The 22,770-nt window shown below is 34.1% G+C and overlaps 1 protein-coding gene across 1 annotated transcript; it reads right to left on the bottom strand.

Moving 5' to 3' along the window:
- Window positions 1-8,117: 8,117 nt before the first annotated feature.
- LOC143236558 (TBC1 domain family member 16-like) lies at window positions 8,118-21,272 on the bottom strand. The gene is given in 5 exon segments (XM_076474861.1): window positions 8,118-16,865; window positions 18,039-18,305; window positions 18,307-18,360; window positions 18,563-18,749; window positions 21,208-21,272. Coding segments are annotated over 5 exon segments (759 nt in total). The 3' UTR covers window positions 8,118-16,679.
- Between the last annotated feature and the right edge of the window lie 1,498 nt (window positions 21,273-22,770).

The raw sequence follows: 22,770 nt of genomic DNA, 5'->3' as shown, positions 1-22,770 counted from the left end.
TAATATCAACAAACTACCCATCAACTTTAAGGAATGTTATCTCTTACTTTTGGTCTGTCCACATAATGTTTTTCAAGGAGAAGGAACTTAAGATATTAACAGGGTGTGTTTTAATACATCAGTGGGTACTGTTCTAACATGGTGTGTTTTAATACGTCAGTGGGTACTGTTCTAACAGGGTGTGTTTTAATACGTCAGTGGGTACTGTTCTAACAGGGTGTGTTTTAATACGTCAGTGGGTACTGTTCTAACATGGTAATCTAATATAGCTTATTATTTTCAAATTGTGACAGCCACTAATTTGGAATTTAGTTTTGAAAAGTTGTGATAAAATCTTTAAAATGTTATGCTGCTGTCAATGTAACTTAGAGGCTTAGCTGCATCTTCCATGTCATACTAAAGTGGTCCCTTAAATATGAAGAAATCTAATTGGGTTTCTTTTTTTAACAAGTTAGCAGTACATGAAATTTCTTCTCCTTGGACTTTGATTGAGTTTGTTCTCTTAATTTATTTGTTAAAAATAATATGAAATACAGTCAGCATAGTAGTAAGAAATTAGTTTATACGTTTTGTATTGTACAGGATATTTTCCGTATACACAGCTGTTCTTGTATTCAAGAGATTTACTAATGTTAGTGTGACTAATGTAGAAATAAACTTGTTTGTACAGTTTTACTGCTAATTATTAAGTACTAAGTATACAGTATGTAACACTGGTAAGAAACTGTCCTTTGCTGGTTCTCCTACTTATAAATGAAGCTTTGGTTTTAGACACTTCACAAAGTCATTGAGTCACTAGTCGTCACAAAATTCTGGGAATGATATTACAAGCTTTCTATCTACCTGACATCTAAATTAAAACACTGGAAACAGAACTTATAAGAATACATTCAAGTGTCTTCTCTGTTGAAATGTAGCCTGGCATTTTAACTTCACAAACTATGTGGTGAAAGTGAAGGGAAAACTAAGAAAATACATTTACACACATCTTGGAGAAGCCTTAACTAACCAGCATAGAATAACGTGTTTGTTCCCCATAGAACAGTTGAATAGAAACAGTTTGTAAGTTGATAAACTCTCAATGTGTATTATTACAGTCAACATTCACAAGACTCCTCTTACAATTATTTACTCACTTCCTAAATAAAAGGTCCAAACTGACCACACTCAATGTATTTATGGTATCATTAGCTACTGTGTTTTAATTCTTTGCAATGTTTTCTAATTTGTGTTTGTGTAGAGTTTTATGTTGAAGATGGTGGCTTCCTTTGGTAGGTACATGAAAGATATAACTGACACATTGTAAGTTGCAACTAGACTATTATGTACTGTTGAGAAACTATGTAATTATGCTGTATATAGATTTTCAGGTAGATGATTCTTCAGACAATACTTTGTATTTATCATTTAGTTTAAGATGATTTTACACAAATATTTTATTGTACCATCTTTCAGCACCAATTTCACTGTTTGACAATTACAAATTTAATGTTGTTATACTGTTATGTAAACAAAAATATTACCTGTAATGTAGAGATTTGGTTCATTCTCTTAATTATTGTCATAGTGCTACCACAGGATTCAAACTTGTTTCCACCCTCACTGTGAAAGGAATGAAATTTGTTGAACTTCTTATTGCAAATATATAAATATGACTAGCAAGTCAAATAGCAACTATTATTCTGTGACTTGTGTTGAAATGGTGAATGGTTAACCTATATATCTGTATCGTTACATGTATATTTTAATGTGTCATTGCTAGATTGTGTGACTATTATTTGTTGCCAGATGTTATTTAGTATTATTTATAATACTTACTGTGTACTTTGAAACAATTCCTTTTATCATTTTGGGTATTTGTAATTAGCATGTCCATTTTAAGAACAATTGTGGTTGTAGCCATATCTCAGATTTTGTTACAGTCTTATCTAATATTATCTTCATTTGACATAAGGTGTACAGTCTGAGAAACTGTTACAGTACACACATTATGTACATACTATGTAAATTCAAATGTAATGGCATGATAAGCAATAAAAATGTTGTGAGTGATAAACTGTGTGTGGAAATATTATGATATAAGAGTATGACACAACCTTTCTCACAGAGCCTTCCTTCTCTAGATAATGGTCAATTTCAAGTTTTATCAGAAGGTGGGATATTCATTGTAATATTGTTCATAAACTAAGCATTGCTTGACATTTGACTTACCCATGATAAACTGTGCCATACAATGCCAAAATTAAAAAACAAAAAAGCTAACATAATACTTATCTACAACAAACTATACCCCAGTGAACCAAAACTTAGTAATAAAATATAAACTAGTTACTGGCATTAGGCCTATCCATGAAAAACTAAAATTCAGTGAACCAAAACTTAATAATGTAAACTAGTAACTGATGCTAGGCCTATCCATGACAAACTATACCATAGTAGAAAAAAAACCTCGCGAAGTAAATATTAGGCCTATCTATGACAAGCCATACAAGAATAAGAAAAGAACCTTCAAAGTTAAAAACTATAAACTGTATCATGTGAACTATACCATAATAAATTAACCTTAGTAGTAACACATTAGCTAACACTGTGCCTATCACTAACAATTTACACCAGTTGTTATCTCTCTGTAAGACAAGTTAAGATGGTAGTTATCCAGAATACCTTTATACCCATTTAGAGTAATGCATACAATAAATATCGTTTTGTAAATTATGATAACTAGAACACTGTCAGAGCACAGGATAAGAAAGAATGGTTATCAGTGTTATGAGTAATTAGATATGATGTTCCAATATTTAGTTAGGTACTAAGTAAATAAGGGTTACTTTTAACATGCTTTTGAATGATTTGGCATGAAATTCCAATTTACATAGGAAAGTACTAAGTAAACAGGCCTATATGGAATTGAGAATGACAGTTTAACAAGTTTTTTGCTCACATCAACAATAAGTGTTTGTTTTCCAATTGTTCTAAAGTTTAGAGAATAACCTCCCAGTGGGTCTGATGTGTGGCTCTTCTCCCATGCACAGTGTTCACGCTCCTGTTGTACAGTAGTTAATGCATACAAACTTCAGTAAAGCAACAAAAAGAAATGTTAAAACAATAATGAAACAAAGGTTGAACTGTGATTGCTATGAAATGCACCACCAACTCGACAAGATGTGAGATAGTCTCTCTCAGTGAAGTGAATCACACTAGTCACTTAGTGTATTAAAAGCTTAAACTCTACATCAGTAATTGCCTATAGCAATGGTTACTGAAGGAACCAGTTGTGGTTAAGCTTATTAAATGACATATTACTGTTAAAAATATTTTTGTATGATTCTGTCTAAAGTGAAGTAGATAAACCAGTGGTACTTAGCTAGGATGTTTCATGAGGAGGGCAACAAAACTGATTGTATGAGTCTAAACATTTCTATTATCCACCACTTCTTACATCTAAAATATTCTTCATTTCAGAAGAAAACTTTATAAATAAATTACCGTTCAAGTGTAAAGCTCTGATGTGTTTTATTTAAAACCGAAAACTGTAATTTATAATTTAATTTGACAGTTTTATCTTCTCCAGTGGTTAACATTTTCAAAGCTTCCACTTGCAGAAGGAAAAAAATGTTCTGTTAGTGTAAATCAATTTACACAAACATGTTTCATGACACTCTACAGATATACACTTTTAGTGTCTAGCTATAGCAGGCAAACAAAACATAACTTGGAAGGTAAGTGGTTGGAATACAGCTATGAGTTCATATCTCTCCAACATGGCCAGAGAAAACCTCTACATATTATTATGAAATAATTAAACAGTAGGTAATCATTGTTTCATAAACTTAAAACAGTTGTGAAATGTAGTAAATGTTAATACAAGTTTGTAATGTTTATTTAGTACAATATACAAATCGAGAGACTGATTTACATGTTGTAAATAAAGGAACCTCTTGAATCATCTTGAGACAATGTTGAACAAAGTGAAATGTTCCATTAGCTTAAACTTTGTTCCTGGCATTACTTTACAAAATTATCTATAGTTAGGTAATCTCACACAGTAACAAATAAAGAAATGTTTTCAGCATTGAAATTATTGTGACAGAAGATGATTTGTCACGTGGAGTGGTAGTGATGTAACAGATGTCTGGATTTTCATCAATCCAACAAAAAGCTATGATGGAGTTATCTTCCGGTTCTGTTGTATGTCATACTGAGATATTCTATAATTAACATGTTGATACAATGAAGAAAACAAAAGTACAAAACTGCTCATAGAATTTTATTTTAAACCAACAATATTCAAAGCTTTTACACTTGTTCTGTGTGTATTTACATAAATATATCATCAAAATCTTTAATGTTCATGTAACAGCTTAAACCTGGAAATAGAAGAAATATTTAGCAGGAAAGATTTCAAAACATTTATATATATATATGTCACTTGAGTGGAAGAAACAGCCAACAGCTGTTAAAATGGTGCAATGCACCACAAGTCTCCTTGAAAGATGTATTTAATAAGAAGGAATCTTTTTCTTGTTTAAAATATTGCAAACATCACAGGAGATTTTGGAGTTATATTAGAGTTTTGTAAAACATTATTTCCAGCATAGCTCAGACTACGGACAATGCTGTCGGCTTTAAGACAATACGTAATGAACTAACAGAAAAACCAGCCAGTAAATCTGGTTAGTTGAGATTGTTCAAAAGTATAAATTAAACAGCCTAAGTTTATTTACTCAACTTTCATCTCTATCTAAGGTAGATTTAGAGTTATTACACAAGAGCAGAACAATAATTGGCACTTCTTGACAATATATATAACCAAATTATAACATAATGAAATTGCAACTCAAAAATATAATGAACACTTTCATCTAGGAAAGTGTAAACAAATGGAAACACCTTGCACTTGTTCCATAAACACTGGTTTAAAACGCACAATCTTCAGGCAGTGTATCTTATTATCGGGTTTTATATGTTAATATAAGCTTTAACATTAAAACTCAAATGTGTAGATTTTGAAACTATATTTTAAGCCACTAAGTTTATTAAAGGAAAACTCCTTACATTATGTGGCAAGGAAAACATTGCAAATGGCTTCCTTCCATGTTTAACATTTAATTATGGTCATCAAGGAAACAAACTATTCATTATAAAAATTACCAAATCATAATTATGAAACTATTTCTAACTTCCACAAGAAAGCTTCAATCAACAGCCGTTTATTCACAATAACTCAAACTAGTTCTAATTGTAACACGTACTTCACAAGATAAATGAAGTCAATAGCTGTTTATTTATGCATCATCAACTGAAGGTATTGTCTGTATCACAGAACTGGTAGTTTGATCAATGACAGAAAGAATCATTTATGAAGAACAGCTGACTAACAAAATGTGATTTATGTAAAACATCATTAATACAAATAACATCTATTAAAAATGAAAATACAGTTTGAAAAATTTTAACACAATATCTTGATTCAAAATACAATAAAACTACATAATTCAAGCACATCAAGTAAAATAAGCAGAAAGAGCAAGTCCTCATAACTGTTGGAATAATGAATCATACATTAAAAATTGATATATATATATATAAAGTAAAATGTCTATTTTACAACTTAAAATTTGTACAAACTTGAAAAAATTTACTGTTTGCTTCAAAGGAATGATTAGTTTTAGATGAAGAAAAGGTCCAAAATATCACTATAAACACCTATCATGGATAATCTAAAGAAACAGTAAAACCTGTCATGGACAATCTAAAGAAACAGTAAAACCTGTCATGGACAATCTAAAGAAACAGTAAAACCTGTCATAGATAATCTAAAGAAACAGTAAAACCTATCATAGATAATCTAAAGAAACAGTAAAACCTATCATAGATAATCTAAAGAAACAGTAAATCCTATCATGGATAATCTAAAGAACAGTGAAATTTATCATGGATAATCTAAAGAACAGTGAAATTTATCATGGATAATCTAAAGAACAGTGAAATTTATCATGGATAATCTAAAGAAACAGTAAAACCTATCATAGATAAATCTAAAGCCACAGTAAAAACCATAATTGGTAACTAAATCCACAGTAAAACCTATTATAGATAATTGAAAATATAGAAACTATATCATAGATAACCTAAATCCACAGTAAAACTTATGACTGTTATCCTAAACCAATGATAAATGTATATTTATAAAATAAAAAACAGAACTTCTGTTATTAAATGAATACAAAAATAAAGTATAAAGACTGACACTTAAACCAATAAATTTCACCATTTTCACAAAGTAAAATTTAAAATTAATTTATGTTTTAACACATTATCTGATAACTCCCACAGTTTTCACATGAACACATTCTTACATACAACGTTAGTTATGATGAAAATCAGTAGTTATCTTCTCCAAGTACACTTTACAAAACTGGTTAATTTTACAGTTCTTTACTTGAATAATACTGAAATGACAGTTTTCAACGTTTGAAAATATAATTACACGGCAATACTACTTCTACAATGAAATTGTATTAATTCTCAATAAAAAGTTAAGTTTTGAGAAGGGAGATAATATATTATCAATCTAAATCACATTACACATATCAACAAAACTTACTTTTATCATAATTAAGACAAAAAAATTTATTATTTTAAAGTTACATACACTTATAAATGTACTTTCTACATTCAGGACAAAGGGCAATACTTTATGAACTGTAAGAATTCCTTCATGTAACAATTTGGCATATCCTTGTCCAATCAATGATTTCCTGCATCTGAGATGCCATCCCACAATAATCCTTATCCAATCAATCATTTCCAACATATGAGATGCCATCCCACAATAATCCTTGTCCAATCGATTATTTCCTGCACCTGAGTTGACATCCAAACATTTACCTTTGTTTCTTTACATTTTTAAAAGGTGTTTGAAGGAAGGTGGGGCTGACATATCTGTTTAAATGTAATTTTAAAAACTAATTCAGCTCTTTCATAAGTTGTAGCTAAAATTCCCACATACATGAAGAAGTAGGGCTATAAAGAAGGGTGCCTGTTACTCCTGGGGAATGGATAAAAATTGAAAGCCTTGTGACAGAGACCATTAACATATACAGTATTTAGGGTGAGAGGTGGTTCAGGACATGGGAGCAGACAGGTGAAGTCCCACAAACATCAATAATGACCCAAAGACAACACAGGCAGGTTAAGACCAAACCAGTATTTGCCTTAAACAGTACAGGTTTCCCTGAAACAACTTGGAGACAGGATAGTCCAAAGATAGGTACCGTTGGAGCATCCTAGAGACAGGACAGTTCAGATAAAGGTATTCTTTAAAGCATTATTTTATAAGATTCCATCTTAATTGAGTACAAAACCTAGTCAGTTGGGAACTTTTTCAATTAAGAAAGAAATATTCTTACATGTAATAAAAGAAAAAACTAAAATAGAAGATTACAGCCATGCAAATTGCAAAGTTATATAAATATACACCATCTAAACCTACATCCTGAAATTGGTCACACATACTCATAGTCAAAGTTGAGGCCTCCAGAAGCAAGTCAAATATAATAAAGTCAATAAAAAAACAACACAAACTGAAAAACAAAACTTTAAATGAAAGCATGGGAAGAAAGGTACTCCATCTTGCAAAGAAACAGTCACGATATTTTAATAGGTATTGCTCCTTCCAATGAGACAAATGAAAGGTAAACTAAGGTTTCTAGTACATGTTATACATTACATCAGTGAATGATTTGCTATAAACATTTTGCAAGATGTGGTTAAACATTCAGAGAAAAGGTTTCAGTTGATATAGTATGCCAACTAGGACTGCTATGTCCTAAAGTAACTGATACAAAAAATGCTATGTTAAGTTGGAAAATACACAGACATTGAAACTTCGTCACAAGCAGACATAACCTCAAGCATGTTCTTAAAATATCTAAAAAAAAGAGTACTGTAAGCCATTTATTCCCAGATTTATAGCAAAAGTCTAACATTAAGTTAATCTGATATATTAAAAAGCCACAAAAATAATAACTGCAGCCACTAAATTTAAAACAACTTTAAATAGACTAAATATGTTTGTTGTTTTATAAAAACACTTGATATAGTTTGTTAAAGGTAAAGAATGTAACAAATCTTATATAACTGGAAACTAACCAGGTAGTCTGTTAAAATGATACTCATTAAAGCTATAATATAAATATGCAATGTAGCTAAATAGTACATTATACTAATGGTACAAAATAGAATATAAAATATCTTTACTGTCATATCTGACTATATTTAATAAACATTTATTCTGGTAAATGTACTGGATGACTGTTACATTTACATATTTAAAACTGTTTCTCTCCCTGGGATGACTGGTACATTTACATATTTAAAACTGTTTCTCTCCCTGGGATGACTGGTACATTTACATATTTAAAACTGTTTCTCTCCCTGGGATGACTGGTACATTTACATATTTAAAACTGTTTCTCTCCCTGGGATGACTCGTACAGTACATCTTTGAATCCATTTCTTTACCTCGGATGACTGTTACATTTACATATTTAAAACTGTTTCTCTCCCTGGGATGACTGGTACAGTACATCTTTGAATCCATTTCTTTACCTCGGATGACTGCTACATATACATATATAAAACTGTTCCTGTCCTTAAGAGAGGACCGGCTCAGGGCAGAAACTCCAAGCAGTTGACCTGGGTTTGATTCGTGGCTGTTGCAAGTGTTATAAAGTGTTTAAATTAAAATGTATGAAGTTATATCTTCACCTGGACCATGACTACTCGCTCCACAGGCAAACCTCTGACTATCACAAACCAACTCGAGTTATTATAAGCCACAGAGGAATGTTGCTCAATTAGTGAAGCTGAAATGGTCAAGTTCCAGTTAACTTCAAATGACGGTGACACCACCCCATGCAATTCACTCAGAAATCAAACTACTAACACCAAGACAACAAAACCTACAGACCAACCTACCAAGGCAAAGCAAGACCAAACCACATCCCTCACTAACATTGTGACTGTACCATCATCACCTAGAATTCAACAGCTTCACCCCATGATGCCACCAGTGATTAGAGTCAAGGGGACCCCAGTAACAAACAAATCCCCGAAATTGCAAAGAAACTAAAAAGGTTACTTCCACAAGTCAGTTTTAACCACCTCAAATGTCTCCTCAGAGGAGGTGTTGTTCCCTATGGCTTCTCTACCATACTCAACCCTTAACCAGCAAATTCATTCAACGGTGCTGATTTTACAGTTCATGTCACTGGCAACTAACTTCCTGGCAAAGAAGCAGTGATCTGCTGCATCCTCTTTGACATCACACTTGATGAAATCAAAGAAGAGCTCAAAGCCCAGGGTATTCAAGTAACCAAAATCGAGCAAATTAAATTGCTCCGGACTGGCCTACCTACACCATTGGTAAGAATCAATATCCCAAATGTTAAAGAAGCTGAGAAGATAATGTCGACAGGTGTGATTCTCTACTACACACTCTACCAGGTCGAAGAAGCCAAGGATTCAGGCCCAAAGGTCATCCAATATTACAAGTGTCAACGTTTCAGGCACACTAAGGCCACTTGCACGTCCTCCATTTGCTGTGTCAGACCACACCAAGTTTCTAAATGCCCCAATGAAAGACAAATAACCCATTGTGTTAACTGCAATGGGCCCCATGCTGCCTCATACTGTGGTTGCCCCAAATTCAAGGCAAGTTTACAAGCGCAGCAAACTACACCACTGACTACCCAACCAACCTCTAGAGCCAAGAAATTTATTCAGTTTGCCAAACCAATGGTTACAGAACCCACCATGGGTCAATTCCCCATAGAGGACACAAGTCCATCGAAACTCTAGACCAAGAAAACATATGCAGTTGTAGCAAACACTCAAAGAGATATCCAGAACACTGCTATACAAAACATTGGTGATATCCTCTCTACAGTCGTGATCATCATCACTAATGTCCTCACTCAACTCTGCAAAGAAAATTTCAAGAAAGACCACATCATTCACGTAGTGTGCAAAACTGCCAAGAAATACATCCACACTGATGCACTCGTGAACCCCATATCAATTGGCAGACTGCTGGAAAAAATAAAAGAGCTTGCTGCCTGGGAACAGGAAACTAACACAAGCCTGAATGCCTAGAAAGTCCTTTTGCTTTAATAATAGTAGTAATTACATATATAAACATCCAAGGTAGTCTACACCATAAAAAGTACAAATTATTCCAACTAATTAAGACCACTAACACCGATATCCTATGCATAAATGAAAATACTAATTTTAATATCCCAGGTTACATCACAAACCATAATCCACTTAGTCAAGACTGGCGAGATATCATCACACTATATAGTAATGACATCACAACCTCCTTCCCAAAGATTTCACTCACCACAAATAACGAATTAATCATTTACCAAACACACACCACACAATTTCCCCCTATAACAATAGTTCCTATTTATGTATTCCCTGAACCAAACCTGATACAACCATTCTACAACACATTTTGAACACATTTCCTAATACTATTATCACAGGTGATCTCAACAGCAAGCACACTGACTTCAACTGCTGAACCACTAACAGTAACGGCATCATTCTCCACAAATTCATAGACAACAACAATCTACTAAACAACAATCAAGCCACTCAGTTAAAACATCCTAGACCTCGTCACAGCCTCAATGGTACAGTAACACTAATTGTGTAATTTTCAGAATGACGCTGGGAGCAACAATTACTCCATCTCCATAGATAATGTCCCCAAATTTATATCAAGCAGAACCACCAACAATTACTCCATCTCCATAGATAATGTCCCCAAATTTATATCAAGCAGAACCACCAACAATTACTCCATCTCCATAGATAATGTCCCCAAATTTATATCAAGCAGAACCACCAATATTTGATTACTCACATGCAGACTGGACTCACATTAACATTGAGAACCAGTTACTGTCACAATTGACCAAAGCCTCTAACAAAAATGAAATAGAAAACTAAGTGATCCAAATAACCAATGCCATTAATCAGCCCACCAACGACGCAATACCCACTAAAAAATGCAATAACAACTCCAACTCATGGAAACTCAACCCAGAGATACATCAAGCAGTCATACAAAGGCGCCGACTTTGGCGTCAATTCATTATCACTTGCAACCACAACACAAAATCCCTGATAAAAACTATTCAAGCACAAAACTGGAACAATTAGTGCAATGACATAGAAAAAGCCTACCTAAACCCTGCACGTTTTTGGCAAAAGGTCAAATCTATAACCAATACCCAGTCAAACAATAACACCCCCAACATCAAATACAACATCAAAGCATTCACTGACTTGGATAAAACCAATGCATTTGCTCATCATTTCATGAACACTTTCATCACCCCAAACATCTCAACCTTTGACAAGTCGCACTACAACCACATCAATCAGTTCACAAGCTTAAACTTCACTCTTTTCTCTACTCAATTTCCTATTAATCTCAACCATGTTGACAGACACTTCTTGTTTTACACTTGCCCATTCACCAGAACCGAGATTAAGTAAAGAACGTCAGAAATAAACCCACAGGACCAGACAACATCAGTGATATAGTTCTTAAAAACCTGTCAGACGCCAACCTCAATCACCTAGTCTCAATAATTAACCTCTCCCTGCTTTCACGATATTATCTGAATATTTGGAAAACTGCTGTAATTAAGGTCATACCAAAAAAAAAGACACTAACCTAAGCAATCTTAGTAATTATAGACCAATCAGCCTACTAAATACCCTACGTAAACATATAGAAAAAGTCATCACTGACAGAATAAACGGCTTCCTAGAGCTTAACAAATTGATTACCGATAACCAAAATGCAGGCAGAAGGAAAAGACAATCTACCACTCACTTAGTCTGTCTCACCAGATCAGTTTTTAAGAGGGTTTAACCATAAACAAACAACTACTGCTACCTTTTTGGATGTTCAAACAGCATTCGACTCAGTCTGGCACAATGGCCTTTGGTATAAAACCCAGGCCCTAGGCCTCCCACCAAGCTTAGTCTGATGGATTTTCAGCTTCATCACCAACTGTACTGCTGTAGTTAAAATTCACACCTCCTTTTCTAATCGATTCAACCTAAGCGTCAGTGTACCCCAAGGCTCAGTGCTCAGCCCAGTGCTGTACAACATTTACATTAATGACATAACCCTTTCCTTCCCTTAATTATACCCTCATTTCCCAGTATGCTGATGAAATAGCAATATGGAGCACATCTAGCAATCCCCATACAGCAGCTAACAGGGTACAAACAACACTCAACTCTGTCATTCATTGGTGTGTCACCTTAAACCCAACCAATACACACAAGCCATAGCCTGAAACATCAATAAGTGTAGAAAAAAAAGTGTAGTTTGAAATTAAGCCTCAATAACATCGATATCCACTTTACTAATTCCATCAAATTCCTAGGTCTCACCTTGAACTTAACATGGTCCTGACACTTCCAAACATCATTAGTAAAGCAAGAAATAGAATATTCTTTCTAAAACACATCAGTGGCCCAAACAAAGGATGCTCCTCAAAAATCATCCACACGAAATACAAGGCATTCATTAGACCCCTTTTTGAATATAGTAATGCAGTCACATGTAATATGTACAAGTACCAATACTCAGTACTATAGAATCTCCAGAACCACACAATCAAAATCACTTGCTCAACTACACCCTCACAACATACCTTGAAATGCTAACCGATCTACGATCAATACAAGACCGGTTCATTAAACTAGCTAATTGTTACTACACTAAAGCCAAGGACAGAAACACTCAAACACGTCAAATATCTCAACTAGCTGACATCCCTCAGCTCTGGGCCAAGTACACCTCACCACTAAACTGGACCATTAACCATACCAATTAGCGTTATCTTATTTATATGTTTATAATGTTCTGCGTTTCAGGATTGAGCACTGGGCAGGTAGATTATTCGGTGCTCGCACAGTGGAAGTGGTTTTCTCCAGGCACTCTGGTTTCCCCCAGAACTGGATTTCCTGACATCAAATCTACAGACTTCTGTAAGGACCCCATGCTGTCTGTATCACTTTTCTGTATATTTGTTTCCCCTCTCTCTATCATGCAAGCTTTTGTTTTTTTGTTTCTTTGTTTCCTTCTTTCTTCTCTCTCTCATCTCTCTCTTTTCTCTTATCTGCTTTCTCACATAAAATATGGCAGACTGTAGCATGGATCTCTATGCTAAATCACCAGTTTCACCACCAGAAGTCCTAAACGCAAGAGAAAACTTAGCGGCACCATGAGCAACGACCTTTCCGAGCTTATTCCCAGCTCTTCCCGACTCTTGTATCTCCCATCCAAAAAAACCAAGATTCACCCCTACCTCTCAAGTTGTCTAACCCCTGAACGTGTGTGGGTCTGAAGAGAAACAAGTTTCTGAGTGCTCCAGAATTGTCTCTTCGGTTTTCCCCAAGAGGTTCAAAAACAAGAACAACAACAATTTGGAATTAATTGACTGTTACATTAACATACTTAAAACTCTTCCTGTCTGTGGGATGACTGCTACAGTTACACCCTTAAAACTGTTCCTGTCCGTGGGATGACTGCTACAGTTACACCCTTAAAACTGTTCCTGTCCGTGGGATGACTGCTACAGTCACATTTTTAAAACTGTTCCTGTCCGTGGGATGACTGCTACAGTCACATTTTTAAAACTGTTCCTGTCCGTGGGATGACTGCTACAGTCACATTTTTAAAACTGTTCCTGTCCGTGGGATGACTGCTACAGTCACATTTTTAAAACTGTTCCTGTCCGTGGGATGACTGCTACAGTCACATTTTTAAAACTGTTCCTGTCCGTGGGATGACTGCTACAGTCACATTTTTAAAACTGTTCCTGTCCGTGGGATGACTGCTACAGTCACATCCTTAAAACTGTTCCTGTCCGTGGGATGACTGCTACAGTCACATCCTTAAAACTGTTCCTGTCCGTGGGATGACTGCTACAGTCACATCCTTTAAACTGTTCCTGTAAAAATTATGATCTGTAGAGTAATGAATTACAAGAATCCATTACACAGGGATTAAGTTTGTGAACTTCGTAACTACGAAGCTACATCCTTTGTTACATTTGTGGAAGGAAGAAGAATGAAGGAAAATACAACAAATATTAAAATTATGAGAAAATATAAAGATGTATGTAACATTAGAGATATCTCAAAACTTGTGAGAATTAGTGACAAACTCAAACAGTAAATGTATGGATCAAGTAAAAACAAGACAAAGTTGTTTGTTTAAAATTAACCAAAAAGCTACACAATGTGCTCTGCCCACCATGGGTATCAAAACATGGTTTTAGCAGTGCGAGTCTGCAGACATACTGCTATGCCACTAGGGGGCACAAGATAACTTATAAAAAGGACTAAAGAGACAAAAGTAGTTAGGGCAAGTGGTATGTTGATTTAGACATGCAGCTAACACTTGCTGGACTAGCTAGCACTAACTCAAAGAATGCATACAGCATGTTATAATGTGCATGATACCAGCCAATGACAAATGGAAAGGTCATTACAGACCAAATATTCTTGAATCAGCAAGAATGATTTTATGGGACTACAATATATGCATCATTTTATTACAGAAATGAGCAAAGTAAAAAGAATTACAACTTTTAACAAATAATTTACCTTTGAAACATTACAGCACATGTGAACATGTCTACATTAAGGGGAACTTCAACTGTATTCTGACAACACAGAATTCAAACACATTTATATATCAATTTCATTTGACTATCAAAATGTTCCACCTGTTAAAATATAAACATTATTAATTTACAAACTAACATCACTACAAGATAAACCATAAAAAATCATTTGTTTTCTCTCTTCTAGTAACAAAAGAGAATTTACTCACAAAATTATGTTAAAAACAAGTACACAAACTAACAACTTGAAACAGAAGATATGTAAAATAGGTTTTATTAACCAAAGGATCAACAAGTCACAAAAAATATACTTTAAGATGTAAGCATTATGAAAATGTATCAATCACCATTACTAACTGGATTATGATTCATACCTATATCTTACCCTGACTAGTGTTTGAATCCATCACCATTACTAACTAGATTATGATTTGTACCTACATCTTACCCTGATAATGTTTGAATCCATCACCATTACTGACTATATTATGATTTGTACCTACATCTTACCCTGATAATGTTTGACCCCATCATCGTTACTGACTAGATTATGATTCATACTTACATCTTACCCTGACTAGTGTTTGAACCCATCATCATTACTGACTAGATTATGATTCGCACCTAATCTTTCCTTGACTAGTGTTTGAATCCATCACCATTACTGACTAGATTATGATTCCTTAATCTTACTTTAATCCATTAAAGCACAAATGGATTATCTTTTTGTAGATAATCAACCTACAGTTGATTGTAGGTTTCATACCTACATCTTACCCTGACTAGTGTTTGAACCCATCATTATTACTGACTAGATTATGATTCATACTTACATCTTACCCTGACTAGTGTTTGAACCCATCATCATTACTGACTAGATTATGATTCACACCTACATCTTTCCTTGACTAGTGTTTGAACCCATCATCATTACTGACTATCCTGATTAATACTTACATCTTACCTTGACTAGTGTTTGAACCCATCATCATTACTGATTATCCTGATTCATACCTACATCTTACCATGACTAGTGTTTCAACCTAGCACCATAACTTAGAACCAAGGTATTTTAAGATCCAAGTTCACTTGAATAATGAATTAGAATGCCCAGTAGTGTTTCTGAACAAGAATGTAATTAGGCTATAAATTAAAATTTGTAATATCTGACATAAAACTCTCATTACTGAAAACACTGTTGGTACGATAACCACAGAAAATTAGATTTTCAATGGTAAAATAACTTTTATTGAATAGGTAACAATTTCTTTCAGATACGAGAAGATTATACTCATTAACATTAAGGACTGGACTGCATAATACTTAATTTCTGTTGAACTAATTACTTACCAAGTGGATGAGAACAAGTCAACAGATCCTCAATAGAAAACCAATATGACATTTTGAGGCTGTTTTCTGATAAAAAAGGTCTTCCTTCTAATGCCCACACAACCAATGTTCCCATTTACTGTGTTGGTACTGTTTTACTATATGTTATCTAATGAATTACCTATACTCATATTACATTTATATGATACAGTATACAAAGTTTTCTTACAAGTCTTGGACTCATTCTGCTCGTGACACAATGTGAAACGCGTACCTTTAACAGGAAAATAAATCTAATGTGTAAACACATTTACAAACAAGAAATACAAGCCTGATACTATTAGCAATGTTGTAACATTTACATGAGAGAAATAGAAGTCGGAGAATGTTTCCAGTGATAATAAAAAATAAATCATTAAAGGATATTTGGGAGAAAGCATGAAATACCAATACTTTCTGGCTGTTATTATGGCTTACACAATGTTCTATAATAAGAAGAAAAAAAAACATCTTAGTTTTGTTGTGGTTTTGTACCACATCAGATATTACAGAAATATTTTTGACCATTGTAAAAATAAAGAAAGTGAAACAACCACAGGTCTGTTAATTAAACTTCTTTCACATGCACTTCATGGCTGGATCGTGCCCTCCATGAGGGCATGAATGGTTACCATGGTTACCCACACATTCCACTATAGGAGCATACCCACTGTCCCACATTCCTGGACCACACAGTTCACAAATTTTGGCCAAAGTGCAAGGTATGTTTGGCAGGAGACGAAACTGGTGGAGTAAGCCTCTAGCCTGGTGATCAGAAACATATGATGAATAAAAGAAATAGGTGGTATGGGTTACTCTTCATAACACAATGTAATCTAAATATTCACTTCAACTTAATGGAACTTTCTGTTACTGGTTAGTATTTGCCATGTTGTGAATATAAAATCTTCTTTCAGTATGTACAATACTACATGTGTATACTTTTATTCAAATTTTGTCTCACACAAGTTAAAGCTTCAAAAATATTATTATAAAAATTCACATTAGAAAAGCACTTCTATTAGTTGAAAAAAACACTATTTAAGGCTATTTCGAACATTTTTAAAACATGTAATAACTCGCAAAAAGAAATCATGTCTGTAGACAATTAAACCACTGCCCAAGTAATGTATATCAAATATTAAGATATTTCATATTTAATATTACTGCATAACATACCACAACTGATTAAGAAACACACACAGTTTTGCCATTAGTCAATCTATTAATATGTTTTTCTAGTTTGTCTGTTGAACTTTTGTAACAAGTTACTTGAAGGCTATTTGTGCTAGCCATCACACAACCAATACCTATTGGATTGGATTATTACTCCTACAAGGAGAAACACAATGGTGTTTTCCATAGGAAATGATGATGAGTCAGAATCTTGAATCAACAGTCCAACACACTAACTGAATTGTTGGATGTCTTTCTTTCTTAATCCTAACAATATGAAATGTAGTGGCTTCCCCTTCTCTTGACCTCTTTATCCTTAGCCATATTTCTTGCAATAAACTTCAATATTCAATAAGAATTCTCATAAATTTCCCATCCCTTATCTAACTAAGATGGTAATATATGACACAAGCATTGCCAACAATGCTGTAGCAATTATAAGTTTGTGACTCAGGTTCTGATAAAAAATAGTTTTTTTTTTCCTTACTGATTTTGAGAACAATCAAGTAAATGTAAATAGCTATACAAGTATTTATCTGCAAGTCTTACATGATGGACGAGGAACAAATACAGCAGTTATCAAACACAAATATTATAAATATTTAAGTACAATATATGTTAGTTTTCATTTCTACTAAACTTGTTTTGCTGTAATAATTTTCTAGCTTTCAAAGTCACCCACATTCTAAACACTGTAGTACATTTACTTTCTTTATGCCATCACAGCCTTTATTTTTTTAATACTTCATAAAGGTCACTCACCTTCCTTAAAACCAAATCTCCATCCATATGCATAGCCAGATTACTAAAGTACAGTAACATCTCATCAGTCCGCAAGTCCTGCGTAATGACATCTTCACCGTAGATGGCAATGATGGCCACGCAGAGAAACAAGTGGAAATAATCAGTCTGGTAGTGGGCCCAACATGCTTCCCACATGTTGAGAGCCTGAGACTCGGGAAACTCCCGCTTAAAACAGAGGAGGATCCACCGATGAGCGAAAACAACTCCATCCCATCTGCATGATGCATGAATGACTGTCAAACTGTGGAACCATTAGTCTCACAAGTTCACGCAGGTAGTTCTAATGGTAGAACAAGGACAGTGAACTTACATAAACCATATATTCTAACATCTTCACACTCTTAAGGTATAGAAGCAAAATTTATTGTTTTTTTGTGATCAATTTTGGATAAAGTTACCCCAGTTATCTGCAACAAGAAAAGTAAACACATTTGCTCTGCATGTTTAGAATATATTTTGTGAAAAAAAAAAGTAAAACACACCAGGTTTATCTCCATGTCAGTATCCTTAGGAGAACTGAAAAATATAGTGCATTGCATCAGACCAACAAAACACCAGAACGTTTCAGCTTCATCTCGTAGTTCAGCCAGAATAGGAGCTAAAAGGTCTGACATGCCTTGTGTGTAGCCCATCACAGGGTTGTAAACAGCATAGTTCAGAAGAATAAACCTGTGCAGGAAAAGAAGTGGTCAGTGTGGTTAAGGAGAACCAGCTCGTACACTACATTAGTGGTCAGTGGGGTTAAGGAGAACCAGCCCGTACACTACATTAGTGGTCAGTATGGTTAAGGAGAACCAGCCCATACACAACATTAGTGGTCAGTGGGGTTAAGGAGAACCAGCCCATACACAACATTAGTGGTCAGTGTGGTTAAAGAGAACCAGCCCGTACACTACATTAGTGGTCAGTGTGGTTAAGGAGAACCAGCCCGTACACTACATTAGTGGTCAGTGTGGTTAAGGAGAACCAGCCCGTACACTACATTAGTGGTCAGTGTGGTTAAGGAGAACCAGCCCGTACACTACATTAGTGGTCAGTGTGGTTAAGGAGAACCAGCCCGTACACTACATTAGTGGTCAGTGTGGTTAAGGAGAACCAGCCCGTACACTACATTAGTGGTCAGTGTGGTCAAGGAGAACCAGCCCGTACACTACATTAGTGGTCAGTGTGGTTAAGGAGAACCAGCTTGTACATTACATTAGTGGTCAGGGTGGTTAATGAGAACCAACCTGTATATTTATCAGTGATCAGTGTGGCTTAGAAGATCAAACTTGTGTTTACAAACTTTGTTTTTATATCTAACTTTATTTAACTAAATTTATTAATATAATAAGTAGTGGTTATTGTTTTCATATTAACCTAACGTTATTTAAAATAATATGAAATCCTTTAAATTTTGTATTCTAAATATCTAAAGTTTTATTTCAGTTTCAACAGATGAGTTATATTTGATAAGTCACACTCACATGGCTTGAAATTAGCATTGGCTAGCTAGCTAAAAGTTAATCTGTAGCCAGTGATCATTGAGGGGCACTGACATTTGTTAGTAAACCATTTATGATTCAGACAATTTGTAAATGATGGTTAAAACAACAACAGAGGAATATATGATATCAAAAGTACCCAGTACACTTTTTCCACGAGTTTGTGGCCCATTATTCCAGCAGATGTTTTCAAGGGATTCCCCAAATTTAAATTGCAACTACAGGCAATCCAGATCTCAGTCTCTATCTGTCTGTTTTTTATTATATCTTTTCACTTCATATCAGAAAATTAGCTATTATCAGATGCAAAGACTTAAAGTTTGATATCATATGAAATAAAATGAGACATTTCTTAAGGATTAACATCAGTTGACTAGCTACCCTGCTAGAGCATAAAACTTGGAAGTTTTTTTTCTGTGCCAGCACAGCCAATACATGTGTAAATCTAAAGTTATATGTAAACATTTTCTGGAGACAAAAAATAGTTTATTTCAAGTTCTCATTTACCATTCAAATTAACTAACAATCCATGATGATGAAAAAAACCCACTTGTGGAGAAAAATACATATTTAAAATGACTGGTATGGGTAGAAAGCACTAGTAGAGTAATGAACAACTTTTAAACCTTCGGTCATCAACAGGTTCACAAAGAATGAAAGGGCTACTGACCGGTAGCTGACCACATGTTTGAAGGTGGTTGTGAAATTCAATGTAGAATGTAGATGGCGTGCTTACATGTTAGATATATTTATTAATATAGGTATAAAGGTGTTCCTTTGTATTGGTTTATTTTGGGCTTGAGTTGTTGTAAAAGTAAGGCTTCTTTAATTTTGCTTTTGTTTATGTTTGTTTCTGTATTTAGTATTTGAGTGTTTTCTATGGTTACCTTGTGTTTATTTGACTTGCAGTGTTCAAAACGTGTGAAGGTGACTTTTATGTTCTTTAAATCTGGTTTCCATTTTCTACTTGTTTCTCAATATATAAGTCGTGGCAGTTATCACATTGTATTTTATAAATAATGTTGGTGTGGTGTTTGTTAGCATAGTTTTTACATAGTATAGACCTCAGTTTTGTGCCTGGTTTTTGAATACATTTGGTATTAACTGGAATGTCATATTTTGTTACCAGTTTTTGCCAAATGTTGGTTATTTTTCTGCTGATGTCAGGAATATATGGTATTCAGAAGTATATGGTTTCGTTGATGTTTTAATCTGTGGGATATATTTACTTTTGTTGGTTGATTTTGCTTTATGTCTAGGTGTGTGTCGTATAATGTTTTCTACGGTTTGTGGAGGAAACTTATTGATGTTGATGAAGTATTGTTTTATTTTGTCTAATTCATCGTTAATTTTATCTGGTGAGCATAGTTTTATGGCTGTGTTTATTTGGTTTCTTAGTATGTTGAGTTTTTGTTTTGTTTCATGTGCTGAGTCCCAAGGAATGTATAGTCCAGTATGGGTGATTTTCAGTGGATTCCTGTTTTAAATTGTGTATCGGTTTTTGTAATTTTGAGGTTAAGAAATGATATTTGATTGCTTTCTTACTGTTCATGTGTGAAGTAAATTTTGTGATGTAAAGAGTTAATGTGATTGAAAACAATTGTGTGTTCTGTAGATGTGAATTCCGCAATTGTGTCGTCTACCTGTCTGTCCCAATATAGTGGCTATGTAATGCTGTGTTACTTGCTTGTGTTTCATCTTGGGTCATAAAAGTATTGGTTAGAACTGGTGATACTGGGTTGCCCATGCTTAGGCCATTTGTTTGTATATAGTTGTGGTTGTTGAACATGAAGTTTGTTTTCATCGTGGTGAATTCTATGAAGGTTGCTGGGAATGTCTATTGATGGGTTAGGGTCGTGGATATAGAGTTCTAAGGCTATCTTGCAGGCTTCAGTGGTTGAAACTTCTGTAAAGAGGGATATAACATGAAACTGGCCATTAAGGCTTTATGATTAAGTTGATTTAGATTAGATTTGAAATTAAAGGAGTCTTTGATGAATGAGCTGGCTGATGTTACATATTTGGAGAATGCCCATGCTATGTATTTACCAAGATTGTAATTAAACGATTTATATGTGGACATTATTGGTCCTAATGGACAATCTGGTTTATGAGGTTTGGGGATGTCGTATATTTGTGGTCTCGTGAGTCAGTCTTGCATAGGTAGAAATAAGGTGGACTTTGAAATTATGTTGGCTTTTTTAATTTTTAGTATTATTTTGTCTAGTTGCAATTCGTGCCTTTGTTGGATTTGTGTGTATTGGTTTAAATTTGTTTGGGTCTGATAAAATGTTTTTAATTTTTTGGATGTATTCATTCGTGTTCATTATGACTATAGGGTTTCCTTTATTTGCTTTTAGAATTTTAATGTTTTTGTCTTCTTTTAGGTGTTTAATGGAATTAATGTCTCTTTTTGTAAGGTTGTTTCTTAGTTTTCTGTTTTGTGAAACTATATATGTTGCAATCAAATATAATTTCTTAACCTCAAAATTACAAGAACCGATACACAATTTAAAACAGGAATCCACTGAAAAATCACCCATAATGAACTATACATTCCTTGGGACTCAGCACATGAAACAAAACAAAAACTCAACATACTAAGACACCAAATAAACACAGCCATAAAACTATGCTCACCAGATAAAATTAACGATGCATTAGACAAAATAAAACAATACTTCATCAACATCAATAAGTTTCCTCCACAAACCGTAGAAAACATTATACGCACACACCTAGACAGAAAGCAAAATCAACCAACAAAAGTAAATATATCTCGCAAATCAAAAATCAGAAACCATATAATGCTGCATACCATATATTCCTGACATCAGCAGAAAATAACCAATATTTGGTAAAACTAGTAAAAAAATATGACATTCCAGTTAATACCAAATTTATTCAAAAACCAAGCACAAAACTGAGGTCTATACTATGTAAAAACTACACTGACAAACACCACACCAACATTATTTATAAAATACAATGTGATAACTGCCACAACTTCTGTATTGGAGAAACAAATAGAAAAATGAAACCAGATTCAAAGAACATAAAAGGTCACCTTCACACGTTTTTGAACACTGCAAATCAAATAAACACAACATAACCATAGAAAACACTCAAATACTAAATACAGAAACAAACATAAACAAAAGCAAAATTAAAGAAGCCTTACTTATACAACAACTCAAGCCCAAAAT

Source organism: Tachypleus tridentatus, chromosome 13 (assembly GCF_004210375.1).
Source record: "Tachypleus tridentatus isolate NWPU-2018 chromosome 13, ASM421037v1, whole genome shotgun sequence".
Classification (NCBI taxonomy): domain Eukaryota; kingdom Metazoa; phylum Arthropoda; class Merostomata; order Xiphosura; family Limulidae; genus Tachypleus; species Tachypleus tridentatus.
The sequence above is the reverse complement of the archived record's forward strand: the minus strand, read 5'-3'. Positions and strand labels throughout refer to the sequence as shown.